The 18,524-nt window shown below is 37.2% G+C and overlaps 1 protein-coding gene across 1 annotated transcript in view; it reads right to left on the bottom strand.

Moving 5' to 3' along the window:
- Positions 1–18,524, bottom strand: part of UNC5C (unc-5 netrin receptor C) — a 341,537-nt gene that overhangs the window by 26,937 nt on the left and 296,076 nt on the right. Inside the window, exons 10-12 of the mRNA XM_088133037.1 lie at positions 15,060–15,404; positions 13,053–13,140; positions 5,252–5,420 (exon numbers count right to left, since the gene is read on the bottom strand). Of these exons, the coding sequence (XP_087989163.1) occupies positions 5,252–5,420; positions 13,053–13,140; positions 15,060–15,404 (602 nt within the window). The remainder of the gene's footprint in view (positions 1–5,251; positions 5,421–13,052; positions 13,141–15,059; positions 15,405–18,524) is intronic.

The raw sequence follows: 18,524 nt of genomic DNA, 5'->3' as shown, positions 1-18,524 counted from the left end.
TGAATTATTCAGAAAAAGATGCTGAGAGTTGTACTAGGGTTTAATCCAAACTGTACAACAGGCTAAAGCATATTGTACATTTAAAGCCTATGGTTGGGTTAGAAAGAATGTTGGCAGAATCAATGATTCATTATGATGAAAGTATGAACATATCTTTGGAAGAAAGGTCATATCTGGATATAGCACAACTATGTCACTGTGGCATTGCAGATAAGGAGGTTCAGGCTGAAACACATGTAGATTACTAGCTGTCCAAACAGAAGTTAAAAACTATCAAAAACACAAATTGAAAATTAGCACACATATGTTGGTAGTAGCCAGAGGTTTAAACAACCAATTCATTAAACAAGTGTGAACTCCTGGTAAACTCCATGATGGAAAATGATAGGAAGGAAGGTAGGTTGCATTAAGTGGATGGAAAACCAAGGAATATCCATCAATTGGTGAAAGATTGTCCGAAATAGCTGAGAAGGAAACCTTGATCAAAGAGAGAGAGAGAGTTGTGAAATTGTAGAATAACTGAAAAATTGCTTGCAATGAGTTTAACTTAAAATACTTCAGATTCAATAACTTAGAACTGAGTTCATGTTTTCACACAGGAATATTGAGTTGATACTACTTCAAGAATGTTCAGTATAGGAGAGGAGACTTTTGGAACTAAATGAGTCAAAATTCAAGTCAAAATAGAGAACTTGGCTGCAAGTTGGGAGGAGGTCAGGATGCCAAGAAAACTGGTGTAAGCTTAATGGGACAATAAGAAGAAAGATATGAACCACACCTTGGCCACCAGAGAGTGCATTCAGCTTGGAGTCTTGGATCATCCTGATTAGCCAAAACATTGAGGAGAACACAAAAAGAAGGTTCTTGTTCCAATAATGAAAGAATGTATCTCCTGGAATGTCAGATTGCCATTGATAGCACTGTAAATTATCATTAGCAAACAAATCTATTTATTTTAGTAATTACAGTCACTGGATTGCATTTTATTACCACAGATGTGGCACCTGATCCAAAGATGGAATATTAGGTGGAAAAGAAATAAATGCTTGGATCACTCTGTCATGGTGTCTTTTTTAAACCATACCCAATTAGGTAAACCCATCAGACTCAAGAGAGATGCAAAAGCACTGGACCCAGCAATTTCTTTATCTCCCTATAAGGGATGGGGAAACTTCTTATTTTGTAAAACAAAGATATTTTATAAAAGTAATGTATATGTGTGAGGGCTTGTCTTCTACATCTTGTCAAGTTGCTGCTTTATTGGCTGGTGCTGGGGGAAAGGCTCAAATGGGAGGGAAAGGATGGAGAACAGGTGCCTGCAATTTTTTCAAGCAACCTGTTCTTCCACACACCTTGTTTGCATATGTAATAGATCACTGTGACACTGCCTGTAGCACTCTGAATTGCTTGATGCTGCTCGAAGCCCAAAAGGCTTTTTGGGCAATGGTACACTTAGGTCAGCCAATGTGAATCTGTCACTCCATAAAGCACCAATAACTCTACATGGTAAAGTACCACAAGTGAGCCTCCCCGTCAGAAAGGGATGCATTTGCAGTAGCAGTTATTATGAAGTAGAGTGTTTGAAACTTGGAGCCATTGCTGAGATCAGTGTAGTCTATTTAGCAGGATAGCAAACCTCTGATTGAAGATGGAATGAAAGCCCAGATTGAAGTTGCATAGTATGGGGATTTATACATCGGTGAAAAGCCATACAAAGCAAAGTTGGATCAATCTTATATACCACTTATGCAGTTTTACACACCACTTATACATCAGGAATTTGTGCACTGTGACTGTGGATCAGACATGAGTTAGTCTTCTAGTGGTATGAATTCGGAAGCCACCAATTAATCTGAGGGACTGAAAAGTGGGAACTGACAACTTATAACAATGGATACAAAGGCCTAGCATTAAATCCTCTCATCGTGACAATGGCTTTGTTTGTTTAGACAGGCACTTGGTATAAATTGGAGACAAAAGTGGTGAAGAGTGGGCAAGTGTGCTTGAAGTGGGGCCTCACTTTCCTGGAATGGATTGTGCTTGAACAGTTAGGAACAGCGGTGGAGGTCTCAATCCTTTGGTCTTCAGTTTTGAAAATTCAGTCTGGTTATAACAAGAAACTTGGTTTGATATGGCTTTTTTTTAATTTTGTCGACTAGAAATTTAACGTGTGGCCTGGGGCTGATAGCATGACAATTTGTACTTCTAACAGAATGTTGACCTCTCTGATGATGGCACTGGAAACAAAGGGGATGAAAACTGTATCACGATCACTAATGCCTTAGGAGCATCAGAACATAGCCAGCCCAGTCACAAAGGAGGCACTCCCATAACTTTTCCTAAAACAAAATACCCCTATCTCAAACTAAGACATCACTGGCAACAGCAAGCTGCATTTGCATTGGGGACTGAATTTGCCACCATGCTTAAAAACACACTTATGAAAATGTGCTTTTGTTGCCCTAACCCTACAGTTAGCTGGGAGACTGATGTACCCAAAAGGCATCAGAAACAGCCCATTTGAGGATATCTTCAATTTCCTGTTTGCCTTGTACAGAAGAAGAGTAAAGAGAAGAACAAACAAAAGGAACTACTATCTAGGGAAAAACAGAGTTTTTCCTGTCTGCTAAGGAGAAAATATACAAAGAAAACTTCCTATCTCACAGCTGAAAAGGAACAGCAGGAACATCTCTTAAGCATGTGCAATGGGGCCATGCATCTTGCCAAAAAAAATCTCAGTTTTGGAAAGTTCCTGACTGAAGCTCCATGCAGGTATAGGCCTCACATGTGTGATGCACACAGGCCACTAACAGGAATAAGATTTGGTGCCAGAAGCCTGTTCAAAACTTGCATGCTTGCATGTACAAGAATAGATTATCTAAAAATAGTGGGCACATTTAACCCAATACTGACTACAGTAGCAAGAGATTTCCAGGGCTTGACATTTGTTAACTGTGGGTAAAATAAAATGTGGATCCTTATTTTTATATATTTAACTTTCTGTATTCTTTCATAGCGAAATGCTCGGTTTTCAACAATGAAATCAAAGACATAGAAAATAACGGAATGCCATGCCCAAAATAAAAGTTAATAACATGGAAAAACTTCAAAGGGAAAAAATGACATGAGCCTTAGTTTGATTAGAAGGAAATAAAAATAAGCAGAAAAGAGCCTACCAAACAGAGCTTCCTAGACAGGGTGATGGTACTACGAAGTCATTAAATGTAATATCCATGCACCATACTTTAGACAGTAAAGGTATTTGCACAAGAACATTGCCTCAGTACACATGGAGAAAATGACCGCTCCCCCAACCTCAACTGGGCCCAGAAACTGATAGTCAATGCAAGCAGAGAGCACATTCTTAAATACAAGCTCTCCCAAGATAAATATATCTTATCACAGAACTATAGAGTTTGAAGGAGCCTTTTAGGACTTTCCCTACTCTCAGATCCCCATACAATATCTACAAGAAGCAAGCAAGAAAGAATCTATCATAAAAATATTCCCAAAAAGATTAGATTACTTGTCAAGATACCACTCAGTCAACAAGTGTTCAGTGTGTGTGTCTGTGTGTGTGTGTGTCTGTGTGTGTGTGCATATATGCATGCACACACACATTCACTTTATCTCCTGCCTTTCTATATGTACAGTGCTCAAGGGAGCTAAAATAACATTAAAAATAACATGGAAATACAAGATAAAACAACAAATCCACATATAATAATGTCATTTATATTTAAAGGGGTAGCTAAAATCATCTTATATGAAGTTAACCACAGCATGGCTATTTGCTAGTAGTGACAATCTACGTTCTAAATTTTGTCAGCTTAGCTTCTAGACAGTGAAGAAAGCAGTTTATTACAAGTCCATTGCTTAACATTCTGAACATTCATGGAATATTCTATATAGCAAATATTTCAAACTAAAACCAAAATCAAAACCTAGAGTTGATTTTAGAACTGAGGTATTTTATTCAGCTGCTGTTGCTATACAATTAGGAAACAGTTTGAACTATTATGCCAAGTTCATTTTACAAAATGTGATTTTACAAAAATATATTTTATCAAAAAAAGGTGAGAATTTCTGCAACAGAATTGTAGCACCTATGCTTTCCTCTTTTTTGAAAGTTTTTTTTTTCTTTTAGCAAATAAATACAACATCAAGCAAGCATGTCCCAAAGACAACAGAGAAGCAGTACCAACTACTTTACTGAAGTTACAGATTTCTTAGGAGGTGCCTACTACAGAGCAACATATTATTCTTTCATACAAAACCTGTTTGGACCTATTTCCAACCACTTAGCACCACTGAGTAGAGAAAGTAATTCACTCTTTACTAGAATTATTAATACCATGGAATTGAAATGAAGAGGTCTGTCTTAGAAGAAAGCCCATCGTACCTAATATTTTTTTCAGTGCCATTTATAAGAGTGACTTACAAATATGAAGTTAATGTCAGATTATAAAAATGAGAGAAACACTTCAAGCAGTCATAAATTATAGCCCATAGGGCAGGATGGGAGTGTCTGAACTCGATCTACCTCTTTCACATCTGTATATTGATAGGGAAAGTCAGAAGAAGAACTGTTTTCAATCTTGTTGAATGTGCTTGTGGCACTTCATTTGATCAGGTCTTGCACAAAGTTCTCAAGTTCAAAAAAGGCTGTAGTATTTATTTCAACATCATTACATTCTTCTTCAGTCTTTCCACATCAAGATGGGAGAATCAGATGTATATGGGGTATAACTAAATACATCCCATTTCTCCTTTATGCTTATAAGAGTTTATGAATGACTGGAAAAGGCTTAAGTTGACCACAGGGGTTCAAGCAAATTAATTAATTAAAAAAATACTGCCAAGTTCTACCATCCTCTGATGAACATTTAGAGTTCTTTTAAGCCCATTACCTATCTGAAATCTAGTTAATACTGATGGTGTGAATTATTTAATATTCTTGGTATGAATCAGACTCTTTTCCTAACATACTAAATAATTTCAATATCAAGAATAATATAACATACTATCTACTCTTTTTCTGAATTTATAGCTGTTCCCCAATTTGGTATCCTGCCAAGTTGTCTTACAACTCAAAACATTCCATTCTGGAAATTGCAGTCTCAATACCAAGTTGGGAAATCTAAACTAAATGACAAAAAATGGCAACAATACATATACTTCAGGAAAATATATTTTAATGGCCATTCGGTCAAGCAGTGTGAATCACGCAGGTGAAGGTCAACAACCTCACCTCCCACTGTCCCTGGGCAGCTCGGTTCTTCAACTGAATCTTCCAGTCTTCGGTGTTCGGTTCTGCACAGTGGTGCATCGTTAGAATGACAGGCCGTGTTAGCAATGCTCCTGGAGGCCCACAGCTCACTACAGGGGTCAAAAGGGTTTGACAGTCTTCTACTGGTGGCCTAAACGGATTATAAAAGAAGAAAATATATATTCATCAAATATAATAGAAGCTGATTCATTTTAAAACCTGATATTATTTATTCCTGAATTTAGATCAGAGCAAGACTTGGCATTATTTATTATTTAAACTATTGAATATTAACAATTATTCATACTTAAAATCACTGCAAAACAATAAGGAAGGAAAACAGAGGGAAAATAATCCCCAAACTATGACAGGCAATCTCTATGGCAAATATTGAAAAAAAAATCAGTTGAAACATAAGCCATTGTGAGTCTGAAATCTACATTCGACATTCTACAGTAGATTTACAACTTCCTTGATGTGATATTTTTGTCTAGTCTACACTGCAGGAGTGTACACATCCATCATACTACTCTCTTTCAAGGTATGTAAGTAATGTTATGCAAAATGAAGATAAGGAGTAAGAAATAATAAGGTAAAGAAATTAAAGACGTAAGATAAGAAAAGAAAGGGAAATATAGGTATATTTAGTTTACACCATCACCTATAGCTTTCTATCCTTATAAACGACATCGCTTCTACCACATCCATACAAGGATTCATATAATGTCTTGTTCTTTAAATTTCTTACCTCTGTCTTTCTGAAGATCTCATCAACTCATCATGACTTTTTCAATTTTTTTTTCTTCCTCTCAACACATTCACTCTTCCTTTACGTATTAGTTTTGCAATTTGACCCTTATTCTTTCTCTCTATAGATGGCCAAAACATCTCAAACCGTTACTGGTCACCAATTCGGTATTCAATCTCATTATCACTCATGCACAGACTACCTACTATCTTTCCACCAGTATATGCACATCTTAGAATGCCTCCTTTTATTTTCCCGTACATGGTAAACATTCTACCAAAGCATACAAATACATCTGCTTGCTCTAGTTTCTCCCCATTTATACAGAACTTGCAATCATTCATTCCATTTTCCCTGTCAAACACAACTATGTTTGTTCTTTGATGCACTGATTTTAGTTTCATACTGCTTGCTACAGCTTACCATCTATCCAAAATTCATTGCAAATCGTTCAGATTCTCAGTCAACAACACAACAAAATCTTAATGTAAAAGTACATGTACATTTACGTTTCCAGCCAATGCATCTCCAGTGTCACCAGAATGATTGCTTATACATTTACTCATAAATACATTATAAAGCAAGGAAACACATCCTTGTCTTACTCCGTCTCTGTGTTGAACCATTTGCTAAGCATTTTATTCATTCTCAGATAGGCTTTACTTTTAAACCACTCTTATCACATTCAGCAGCCAGATTTAAAACTCATATTCATGCAAAGCATTCCATAGTCTGGGCCTAATCATTTTATCATATGCGGCATATCCTTTTTCATCAACTTTCCATTCATTCTTCAGGGAGATTAATCTGCCTTCTAATACAGGATTTATACTTTTGCTTCCAGAAAATCGTTATGCAGATTCCCACAAATTCTTCATGCAAAAATTCACCCTAGCAGTAATGCAAATATTTTCCCTAATTGTAATCCTAGTACTCAGTTTGCACCATAAACAGTAACGCAAGACTACTACTAATCATAAAACCCAATCTTATGCTCATCTTCATACTAAAATTATGCAGAGGCATACTCCTTGATTACTTAGCTGATCACTCATGCTGTCAGTAGGAGTAGCTAACCAAGATAGAAAGTCTGTCTGTAGTTTGTTTAGCATTATATGTAACCTGTAATGCCTTATTTTTCACTCTACACAAGCCAGGAATCAGAAGCCAGGGGAAAAACAAACTAGAATTCAGATTTCAGCTTGTTAGTTAAGAATAACCCTGAAATACTAATTTGCATGTAGGTCTTTGTAGGGTGACTACCAAGACGAGTCAAGTAGAAACAATAAGGTAGTATGTATCTGGGAGATTTTTGCTAATACAGATCTTTGTGTGAATGATCTGTATAGCAATCTATAGAGGTATATTTTGATTGACTGATTGATTGATCTGTATGCTACTGAACCCATAAAGACTCAGTGTGGCATATGAATGACAACTGGAACTATAGTCCCACTCAGGTATATTTTATAGTCTTATTCAGATATATTTCTAAACTCTACCCTCCTTTCCTCCAGCCAACACTACTAAAATGATGTTAGCTGCTGCAAAGACTTGTGTATTCATAAAAATACATGCAAGAGAAAAACTACATCGACTTCTTCATTAGCAAGAACCCTGACGATATTGTAATGAGCAGTGTTCTGACTCATGTGCAAGCCAATGCATGTTCAGACATACCCACAACAGTTTTGCTCTTGCAGACAGTTCTGTTCTACAAAAGCCATTTGAATAACATTGTCTGGGGATTATTGGGAATGCCCATATGGTAAGTATACCAAATCTTGAACTGGGCTCATGAAACTGAGTGAGGTAGGTGTGTGTGTGTGTGTGTGTGTGTGTGAGAGAGAGAGAGAGAGAGAGAGAGAGAGAGAGATTTAGAGAGAAGGGAGAAGAGAGAAGAAAGGAATGAAAAATCCATGAACATATTTAGCCATAATGACCCATTATATGTTGTTGTTTCTGCTTAGAGGAATATTCATTACCAGACACTGAACTTAGTAAGTACTGTAAACCATTACATATTGCAATCTCATTGATACCTAATCAGTCATATTTCACAATAGAGATTTAAGAATGGACAAACAGTAGATTTCCTGAGAAGAAAAATGCTTCTAAAATATCTTCAGTTATTCTGGGCTAGCTCTTGTTCGCAGGCTGAAATCTAGGATTATGTTATAAATGCAGTTAAATATGAGGAAATGTCACAAGTACATTTTCATTGTAATTGAAAAGTGTATTAAATTATTCATAAACTTTTCTTATTATACCCAACCAATATTCTTAATGACCCCCACCTCCCATTTTCATGGACTAATGACTTAGGTGGTTCATGCCACAAAGTTTCTTTTGTTATTTTCTGTCCTCATTAGAACGCGATGAAAATATTTTAAATAATGGTTGCTATGAACTACAGCAATGGCATTGCTTCTTTTGAGGGGCATACCCCATAATAAATTGTTAATGGGCAGGGAATGGCTTATGGTGATCTGCTGCTGGCTCCTCAGAAATATGTGGTGAATGTCACGTGCAACTTAAAATGACATTCACTTATGTACTACAGTTACTCATGCACATCCCTTAAAACTTGGTATGAATCTTTTCTCTATGTATTTATCCTAGAGGGCATCATTACTATATTAAGCATTCATCTAGAAAATCAAACTCAGTAAACAGTTATTAGGACTTCTCCCAAGAAACCTGGTTTTTGTAGTTATGATTTCTGAGACTGCCATTAATGATTCTGTCTAATCTACATTACAATATTGGGTTTTCCTAAGGGAAAGCCATGTTGGCAATTAGTATGCTTGCACAAGTTTATAGTATATATAATTCTAAGTGACATACAGATTTCATTATTTCAATTGTGTCCTCTTTGTCATTGTGCCAATGATTTGGTTTGCTGGAATGAAATATTATACTTTGATTAACACACAATTTAAAGTAAGAAAGAAGAATGTAGAGTGAAAGAATGGAGATGAATAACTGCAGGAGCAGATGGTTATCCTTCCGGACATGTTGAGTATTTTGCAAATTTAAAACTTTTGGTATTTCACTGAAGTTTTGCTTTATGCAAATGTTTATACAAATGCATTGTCTCCTCCAAATTGGCATGATCAAAAATGTTTTGGGCAGCCTCCGTCAATCCTACATTTGCACTTCTTTCTTTTGCCCAGAAATGCCATATGCTAGATTCAGTATTTTTTAAAAAAAAATTAGTGCTTTTCCTTATAACAAGTATTTTTCTGAAAGAACAATGCCAGATTATTGTAAGTGGCAAAAACAAATTGCACCAATATTAGATCATAGCAAAATCAACATGTTATGTAAGAACTAAAAAAAGACGAAGATATTTCACAACGGGAACCGTTGTTATGTGTCTTAATAACTAGAACAAAGCTTAGTTTAGCTGATATTAATTATCCGCTTGAGTCTTCCATAAATTGTCACTCACATAATTTTGGCCAAGAAAATACATGTGTATGTCCAGTATTGTCCATAAACATAAGGAAGCACATAAGAAAAGCCTTCTGGATCTATCTGATCTACTGTGGCCAAAAGATGCATTCAGAAAGGTCCTAAACCTCAGCATATTTCAGATACTCTTTCAGACAAATGACTATAGTCTTACTGAGATAGCAGAGAAGTCACACTGAACTTGTAGGATTGTCCTTGTCACAAACTGTATTTTTTGAAAACAGCAAAGCAGGATTATGTAACGTTGAGGAAGAACACGTGCATTTCATGAAAGCAATGTAAACACATCTTCAGATCAGGTCCTGAAGATTTAGCATAATGAGCCATTATATGTTGTTTCTACACAGAGGAATATTCATTACCAGACACTAAGTAAACCATCAATGCTTTTTTGACAGTGTTATGAAAATGGTTTGTCCCTGCCTTTTCCTAAGTCTTCTTAAAAACTTCCCAATCTAGCTAATGTCCCTGGAATTCCAAGGTGGAATTCCAAGTATATATTCTGGATGTAATTCTCTTCCCCTAAGGAAGTAGACTTTGCCATTAAGAGTAATAGCCTGACTTACCATGAATCTTTTTAAAACCTTCTAAATTGATTATCATCATACCCGATGGCAGCAAATTCCATATTTAACAATATCATTTATTGTTTAAAGTTATTTTACTCAATTTATATGACTACCCATCTTGCATAAGCGACCCGTTAAAACATCAATATAATAATACAAAATGAAAATGAAAAACGAGAATACAAAACAAGAACAAGATAAAAAAGAACAAAACAAAACAAACCCCTATGTGTTATAATGCCACTGTTTATTTTTTATTTCATTATGATCTGTCGTAAAAATTAGGAAAAAGAACCTGTTGTATTATTCCTGAATTTTTCTGCATTTAGTTTCAATGGATGACCCTGAGTTCCAATATTATGAAAGAAAAAAACCCTCCCTTCTGCCCATATTATCCTCACTCCAAGTGAAAAAAACTCCAAACCCCTCTACTCTTTCCATCTAGGGGAGCTACTTAAGCCCCTAATCCTTTGGATTACTCTTTTGCAATTCTACTATATCCTTTTTTAAGAGGCAGTAACCATGTTAACATCATAGCTGTGATTTTCATCTGAAGGGCAAGTGTTTGTTTCTTTAAAGCTAAATGCTAAACTGGTGTTTTTATTTAATCTCTCATTACAGAAAAGAGGAGGGAAGCAAATGTGGAAGTTTACACCTTGCTTTCCTTCTTGAAGTAGAAATGATAGAGCAACAGGAAGATAATGACTAAATGGGATCTCTTTTCGTTTAGTTTCAAAAGAGGTCTGGTAAAATCATGCAAATGTGCTGGACCATTTCATGCTGGTCCATGCTGATAATATTCTGGTGACCAATATTGGGGTTTCTAGCTACAATAAGGTATCATCTTTTGTCATTCTTCCCCCCCCCCCAAATGTTGGGATTTAACATAGAAAATAAACTAGACTGCCAGATAGATCCCTGCTAATGTTTTACTACAATATTCATACTCCACAGTGCTCTGATTGGTCAACCCTAAGAACAGGAGATGGCAGGGAGATTTTTAAAAATATCTTTATTTTTTAAAATGCTTTAGTTCCCAGTTTCACGGCTTCAGTAACATCTAGTCTGTCCTATAGGTTCCACATCTTGTAATTCTATTACTTGGTTTCTCTCATCCTAACTTCATATTTAAAAATGAATAAAAAAGCTGAAGTTACACACAAGTAATGTCATTTGTTTGATTTTAGCTTGTCCTGGCATATCTGGGCTTAAAAAAAATCTGGACAACCTCTATATGAAAGCAAAGAGGCATAGAAAATACTGGCTCTTCACTACCATTTTGTACTTGGATTTTTGCAGCCAGATCTGGTAGCTTCAGCTTGGCATGTTGTGCAAACGGCCAGTGCTGGTTTATTCAGTAGTCCATGGTTAAACAAACCATGGCTTGGTGCATTACGTGAATCGACTCTAATTTTCTAATTTCTGACTGATCAGTCTTTCTAATAAAGACTGATAAGGCAACAGCAGCTCACTTATGAAGTATAAAGCTTCAGTAGGAAAGGATAGATGCACTAAAACTTGGAACAAATTTCTGTTGTAAAGGGAAAGGCTGTGATCCCTAGTCTTTATACCAAGTTGATACAGACAATAAACAGTGTATTTGTGTCAACGTACATTTGGGAGATGGGGTGGAGTGGGAAGATATTGTAGTTGTAATGACCTGCTAGATGAGGACTGAATAAAACCAGCATTTCCTGTAAAGGAGATAGGGGCAGCATTTATTGTAAAATTTGAGCTGCGCTGGAATTTAGGCTTATGAAAAATGGAGGGAATAGTAGTACTTTATGAAATAAAAAGCAAATAATACAGTCAGACCTTTGTTATCATTCCCTATTTCCAAAATATCAGTGAAATATTTCTCTTATAATTGATTTTCTGAAGCAATTAGTTTAGGGATAGAGGACAGATGATCAGATTATAGAAGTGTAGCTAGCTGCAGCCAAGTATAGAACGGAGGCTGTCACTGGAGAAAATAAGTGAAAGCTGAAATGATCAGAATGCAGGGTTTTGTACTTAATACTGCAAAACAGGATAGGAAATATGCAAAATACACATCACCTTCAGTAGTCCTTGTTTAATGACCACTCATTCAGCAACCATTCAAAGTTACTATGGCACTGAATGATGGTACTTATCACTGGTCCTCGAAATTCCTGCTGTCCTTGCACCCCCACAGTCAAATGGTCACGATCTGGGCACCTGGCAACCATGGTTGCAGCATCCTGTGGTCATGTGATCACCATTTGTGACCTTCCCTGCCAGCTTCCCACAAGCAAAGTCAATGGGGAAGCCAGCAGGGAAGGTCACAAGTCAGTCCAGTAAGTGGCTTACGCTCTCCCCTGCCCAGCAGCAGCCACTTACCTGCCCGGCAGCCTGCTTGCAAGCGAGCTGGGACTCACTTAATAACCTGTAATCCTTACATAATGGCAGGAAGGACCTGTGATCCTTGCGTAATGACAGGAGTGTCAGGATTGCTGTCTCTAAGTGATGTGGTGACATGAGGTTGCACTTCACGACCACATCACTTAGCAACGGAAATTCCAGTTCCAATTACCATTGGTAACTGGGGACTACCTGTGTGGAAGGGACTGACATGCAGAATATAAAGTTTGAAGGGTGGGGAATCCCATTCCATGCCATCCCCTCCCTTGGCCTGGCCTGTGGAATGGTACCCTTATAGCTGTGACTTTCCTTCCTTATTTTGAGACTGCTCATAAATACCAATTAAGCAGCTCAAAGTGAGCAATAGCTAGAGTGAAAGATTTCATCACTTGCTCCTGACTCAGACCATAGAGGCGAGACCTTTGGTTAGATCATTTCCTCAGCGATCCTTCTCAGTTTGCTTGCAAACCATTACGTGGCCTCAGCAGCTTTTTAGGCTTGCCTTAATCCAAATAGACATGCTGATCAGAAGGTTATGTTAGCACGGTCTGCCTCCTCCCTGAAACTAGCACTCAAGCAAACGCAGCAGAAGCAGAGCCTCTTTTACCTCATGTTCTCCTTTCGTTGAACTGTCACATACATTTCATAAACTCTCCCTTGGGGAATCGCCCCGGCAGGAATCAGCAAACTTACTCCTATAGAACAAGATGACAAAAAAAGAGAGGCAGAAGCAAATAAAAGAGAAGGGGGAGGCAGTTCAACCTTTGAGCAATAAGCTTTTGGAGAATGACAGATTTCTACCCAGACTCCTGAAACAGAAAAAGAATGTTTTACAGCCATCTTGGTGCTTCTACCTAGCAGTTTTATGACTTGTTGGTGCCTCGACGCTTGCCTTCTGCATTCTAGGAGTCTGAAACTCCTTTTTCTTTTATTTAAGGAATGAGCAGATGGTTGCACGCTGCCTACATTGTAAAAATGAGGAAGAAAGCCAAGAGTTACATTCACTATTCCAAACAGTAGTAATGGGATCATTTTTCTTGGCAATCCTTATTTAATGAAACTTGGAAAAAAAGGGCAATGAAACATTGCTCGTGAAACAACAGAAGTCTCTTTCATGTTCCTGAGGATATCAGTTTTATCTGGCCATTATTCACCATTTAGATGCACTTAAGTCTTTTGAACTAATATAAGTTTGGATACAGAATGGGGAACATTCATTACCCTTTGTATTGCCAGCAGCTTAGAATATTTATTGGATTACAACTTAAAATACAGCCTGTAAAAGTATGCTGTCAAAATGCAATAAAATTGTAATAATTTAAGATTCAGCAGCTACAAAATTAAATGTATTGTCAAAATCCCTCAACTAGGTCTAGAATCCCTGCCCTGATCCTTTCCTTTAGGGAGGAAAAGCCTTTAGGGAGAGACAGGCAGAGATGATAAAATTTCCACTGGTGAGCAACCTTGTTAGTTCAGGAACCAAGCACATTTCCACTGGTCAATATGTAACCTTCCTTTCCAGTTATTCTAAATGGTATGAAGAACATCCATGTGATGAGAGAAGAATGATGCGGTATCCCCTCGTCCCTAATCACTTATGAGAATGTTTACAAGCTCTGACACAGACAGCTAAACATGCAGAGAGATTGCTAGTGGTTGGGTGCTCTCCTTATGGCCACCCAGATTCTGTTGCCTGTTAGTAACAAACTCCCTCACCTCCACCCCTGGCCTTTTGGTCTTGCCCTCCCATGCTTTGTATATGCAGACTATTATGTGGCCTCAGCAGCTAAATTAGCAAATTAATTAACAGTGGTAATAATACACTGAATACTCCCCACCATCCCCTTCTAAAATCCTCTTGTGTGGGGTAGTCCCCAGTGCTGCCCAAAGTCTGGTGGGGACTTCAGCCCAACTAAGATTACACTGTTCTGTGTCATAACAGCTCTTGTTATGAGAAGACAGAACTCCACATGCAGACAAGTTTATTAGAACATCTGCAAAGGGTCCTTATAATCCTGGAAGAAATAAAAGATTTTCTACTTTGTGTTTTTTTCCTATTTGACCTCCAAATAGTTCATTTATCTTTAAAATATAAATAAATAAATTCTGAGGTTGTAAATGCAGAGAGAAAGAACTGTTGTATTGTAAATATCTCCCTTCTTACTGCGCTGGATGAAAAATAAAATTTGGAACTGATTTTTTAAAAATTCTAATTAGTTTGTTCTTTCTATGTCAAGCGACAACAGAACCCTTTTTGCCTTAAACTTCAAGGTTTTCTCACTCTTTACTCTTTTTTCTTTGTACTATATGAAAGAAAAAGCCAAGGGCTCAGAATCCCACTTCAAATAAGTTGATGCTAGAAGGTCTGTCTGATGGCAATGACTCAGAGTTCTGCATGTTTCTGCTTCAGAAGGCCAAAGTTAGTGAGAAGAATATGTATAATAGCCAAGTAAAACCAAATGGGAGAAAAAGATCTCTCTGGTTTAAATGCAGAGGATACAGATTTCTATAATGACCCAAACCTTTGCTGGAGGGGAAAAAAACACACACCAATAACTCTGGAAATACCTGCGAAATGTTCTTTAAAAGCAAATGCCTGTAAATAATAATTTACCTGAATTAGGTACAATCAGATGACCTCCAAGAGAATTGAAAGTTCCAAAGGCAGTGCACGATGGATCTGTTTGTCGTGCAAGACTCTGGTTTTTAATGTTTAATGTTTCATTATCCAGTAGGGATTGAGTAATCTGTGGAGAGAGTTTGGATGAAAAATCGGACAGATCATCCTGGGGTGTGACTGCACCCGAATTATTGTAAACCTTGATCTTCAAGTTGGGCAGTGGATCCAGAATTGGAGAGTTGGTCATTGGGATTTTATCAGAGACGTCATGCAAGGCATAGACAGGGCCCCTATACATAGCTGCTGCAGAAGTAAGGTCAGGAGGTACAGCTAGGAGATCTGTTTAAAAGAAGGGGAAAAAATGTAACATTAAAATTAAGAAGCTACAGTCTTAACAACAGCATTCCCCAACTGGCATGCAATAGATGTGATGTGAATGGAACTCTTGATTATGGAGTTCCATAATCAACCTGGCCTCTAGGGCAACTTTGAAGATATTCAGTTAAAAAAAATAATGTATTATGCCCATAAACTACAGAAAAACAGTAATTTCTCTGTAGTCAAGAAAGGTTCACTAATTCATTACTGAAGTCTAGGGTTTGGCTACAGAACCTGAAATATGAAAATATTTGAAATGTCATATAATCTGAAATCTGAAAGTATTTGAAATGTCATATAAATATCAATAATTTGTGCAGTCATACTAAGGTATTTCACACATGAAGATTCAGAGCTACAGGTAAACAACCTGATGTTTTTCCAGATGATTTCTGTGCATCATGCTGATGGGTGAAGAGCAAGGTTAAGTGGTCCTAACATAGGATGGAAGAAAACATGGCTCTAACAGAAGCAGATTAAATTCTGGAAGTGACAATAACATCTCACAAAGGTTGATGGGGTAGATCAACCTGCAGTTCTGGAGAATTTTTCCAGAAAGGGCAGCAGAGATCCCAATGGCTTTGGCGGAATGACTTTTGACATTGCATGGGAGTGGCAGGCCAACAAACTGATCAGCAAAATTGACAGAAATGTTGGGAAGAGACAGGAAAGCTGCTGCAATGTCAGAATGGCAGAAAATGGATGTAGGAGATTGTAAAGGCCTAACATATAGGCAATGAAAATAAATCCCCAGGAGGATAATAGAGCTGGGAAAGGATGTGAAAAGTACTATATCCTGAATCTTTGAAAAGTGGAAACTATTTTGTAGAAGATTAATCAAGCTGGAGGACAACCTTGTCCTTATGCCACACAATATAGGAAGCATCCTGTTATAGCACATCAGTCTCACTAGTCCCATAGGCAGAAATTATCACCTGCCTGGTAGAGTACTTGGCGGCTTTAAGTTTGAGCAACTGTAGTACACTTACATCTGTGGGCTGAAAATCACTAGAGGACTAAGTGTTCAGTTGTATTGGAACAGTGGGGTTCTCCTGAGAATGGTTTCTAGAAGATTTCAAGAACTTGGGAGGCAGACTATGATTAGAAAGATTTTCCAACTGATACAACAAATATAGAGAGCAACCCAAGTGTAGCCAGGTTCAGGATCAAGTTCTCACTTGTTTGTTTATATAAAAGACTGTATGTGTTACAGAAGCGGGCAGAACTGGAGTTCTATGATATGAAGGTTCCTTTCTTCAGAAGTTTATAGAGCTGAAATCTGATGGGACCCACAATGTGTCTCTTCCAGTCAGTCTATTGTGTTTATGTGCAGTAGATGTGGTCTGATGAAGTACTCTTTACAAGCTAGAGTGCACTGATTTCTCCACTAAGTAAAGATACTCGATAACTGAGTATGGCAGAATGAAGAAAAGCTGCTGCAGCAGAGCTCAGAAAAGACAAAGAGAAACCAGCTCCAGAGTGGATGAAGCCAGAGGTAGGGAAAATATAAACAGCTATCAAATAGCCATAGGCCAGTAGTCAGAGATCTCATTAATTCACTCAGTTCAAGACCAGTTCAAGTGTCTTGATTACTGCATAAATAATTTGCTGCCCATTGCAATGGAAAATGTTCTTTCCATTGTGGAATTGATGTTTATACCTATGCACTTTATGCTCTGAATGGATGATGAAAACAATTCTACCAGTTGCCACAAAGTTCCAGAGCACCAAGAGTGAAGAAATGACATAAATTATAAGCTGAATTGATAAGGAGATGATGGAAGTGACAACCAAGAAGAAGAAGTGAGCTGGTCTGGGAACTGCTGGACCAGAGTTAAAAGGTGTGAAGTGTGGGACCATTTAGAATGAATTTTATGATTTTATGGCTTTCTAATCTAGTCTCTTTGGAATGGAAGGAGGTGAAAATATATGCATTTCTGGATTTTGGCAGGCATATTTTAGGAATGATAGGCACCAAATTGGTCATATATCTGGGGAAAGTATACTCTGGTGGGTACAAGTGACAGGGGTAGGAGGTCAAAATGGGCAAGATGGCAAACACTGTTTCATTTTGTGCTTATACATAAAAGGCAGTGACCCTGGATTCATTTCTCACAGAAATGATGGAACCAGCCGCTGCAAGATTTGAAGTTCAGCAACAGAGTTTTAACAATGAATGTAAGAGTCCATAGGATAACATCCACCATGATAAAATACTTAAAGCTGGCCAACTGTGGCAGGATTTTTCTAATAAGATGTGGTCCAGACAACAAGAAAAAAAGGAACATTGTATAACTTACGCTGATTTAAAATCTCTCTTTTATAGGAAGAAAGAGAAAACCCATGAACAAGATAAAGGCAAGAGAAGGTCATTAAAGTGACAGAAAAAAGTGAATCTGAGGTTTTGTTGTAAGCTAATGCTGGATAAGTAGATGAAAATGGAAAGGATTCTTATCCTTTTGATTGACAAGAATATCTGAAATTTAAAAATTTCAAAAGCATCAGTGTGTTGAACAGAGATTGTAGAGAACAATTTATTTTCTGTTCATGGATCACAATTTGTCATCTAAAAATAGATGATTACCAAGTTCATGACAAAATATCCTAGATTTGAATTGTGAAATCAACAATTATTATTAGTTCAATATTCATAATTGTGTTTTTGAACCTGATTATACCCAGTCTCACCTCAGCCTATTTTAGCCATAGAGCCAGTGTGCTTGATAGTGTCATGTTCCACTGCATTTCTTTACTAGAAAAGTAAATGTAGCAGCATTTTTTTTCTTTTAAAATCATAACAATTATGGGATAATGAGTAAAGATTGGGCTGGAGTGAGGACAAAGGAAGTGGTGAATAGATATCTGTAATTAACAACTAATCTTAACAATTAAAGTCTGATCCACAAACTCAGCACAGCAAACTTTTCTGGAATAGTTTTACAAGATGCTGACTGAAAATATGAATCTGTTGTATTAAAGGGGAAAAGAAAAGAAAAGAAAAGAAAAGAAAAGAAAAGAAAAGAAAAGAAAAGAAAAGAGAATTGCATAGAACCTTGAAATCATATGCTCTTATTCTGAACT

Source organism: Python bivittatus, unplaced genomic scaffold, assembly GCF_059951505.1.
Source record: "Python bivittatus isolate LINGU-HERP-01145 unplaced genomic scaffold, Pbiv_v1 ctg000070_np1212, whole genome shotgun sequence".
Taxonomy (NCBI): domain Eukaryota; kingdom Metazoa; phylum Chordata; class Lepidosauria; order Squamata; family Pythonidae; genus Python; species Python bivittatus.
Note: the sequence above shows the minus strand (reverse complement) of the source record. Positions and strands in the feature narration are given on the sequence as shown.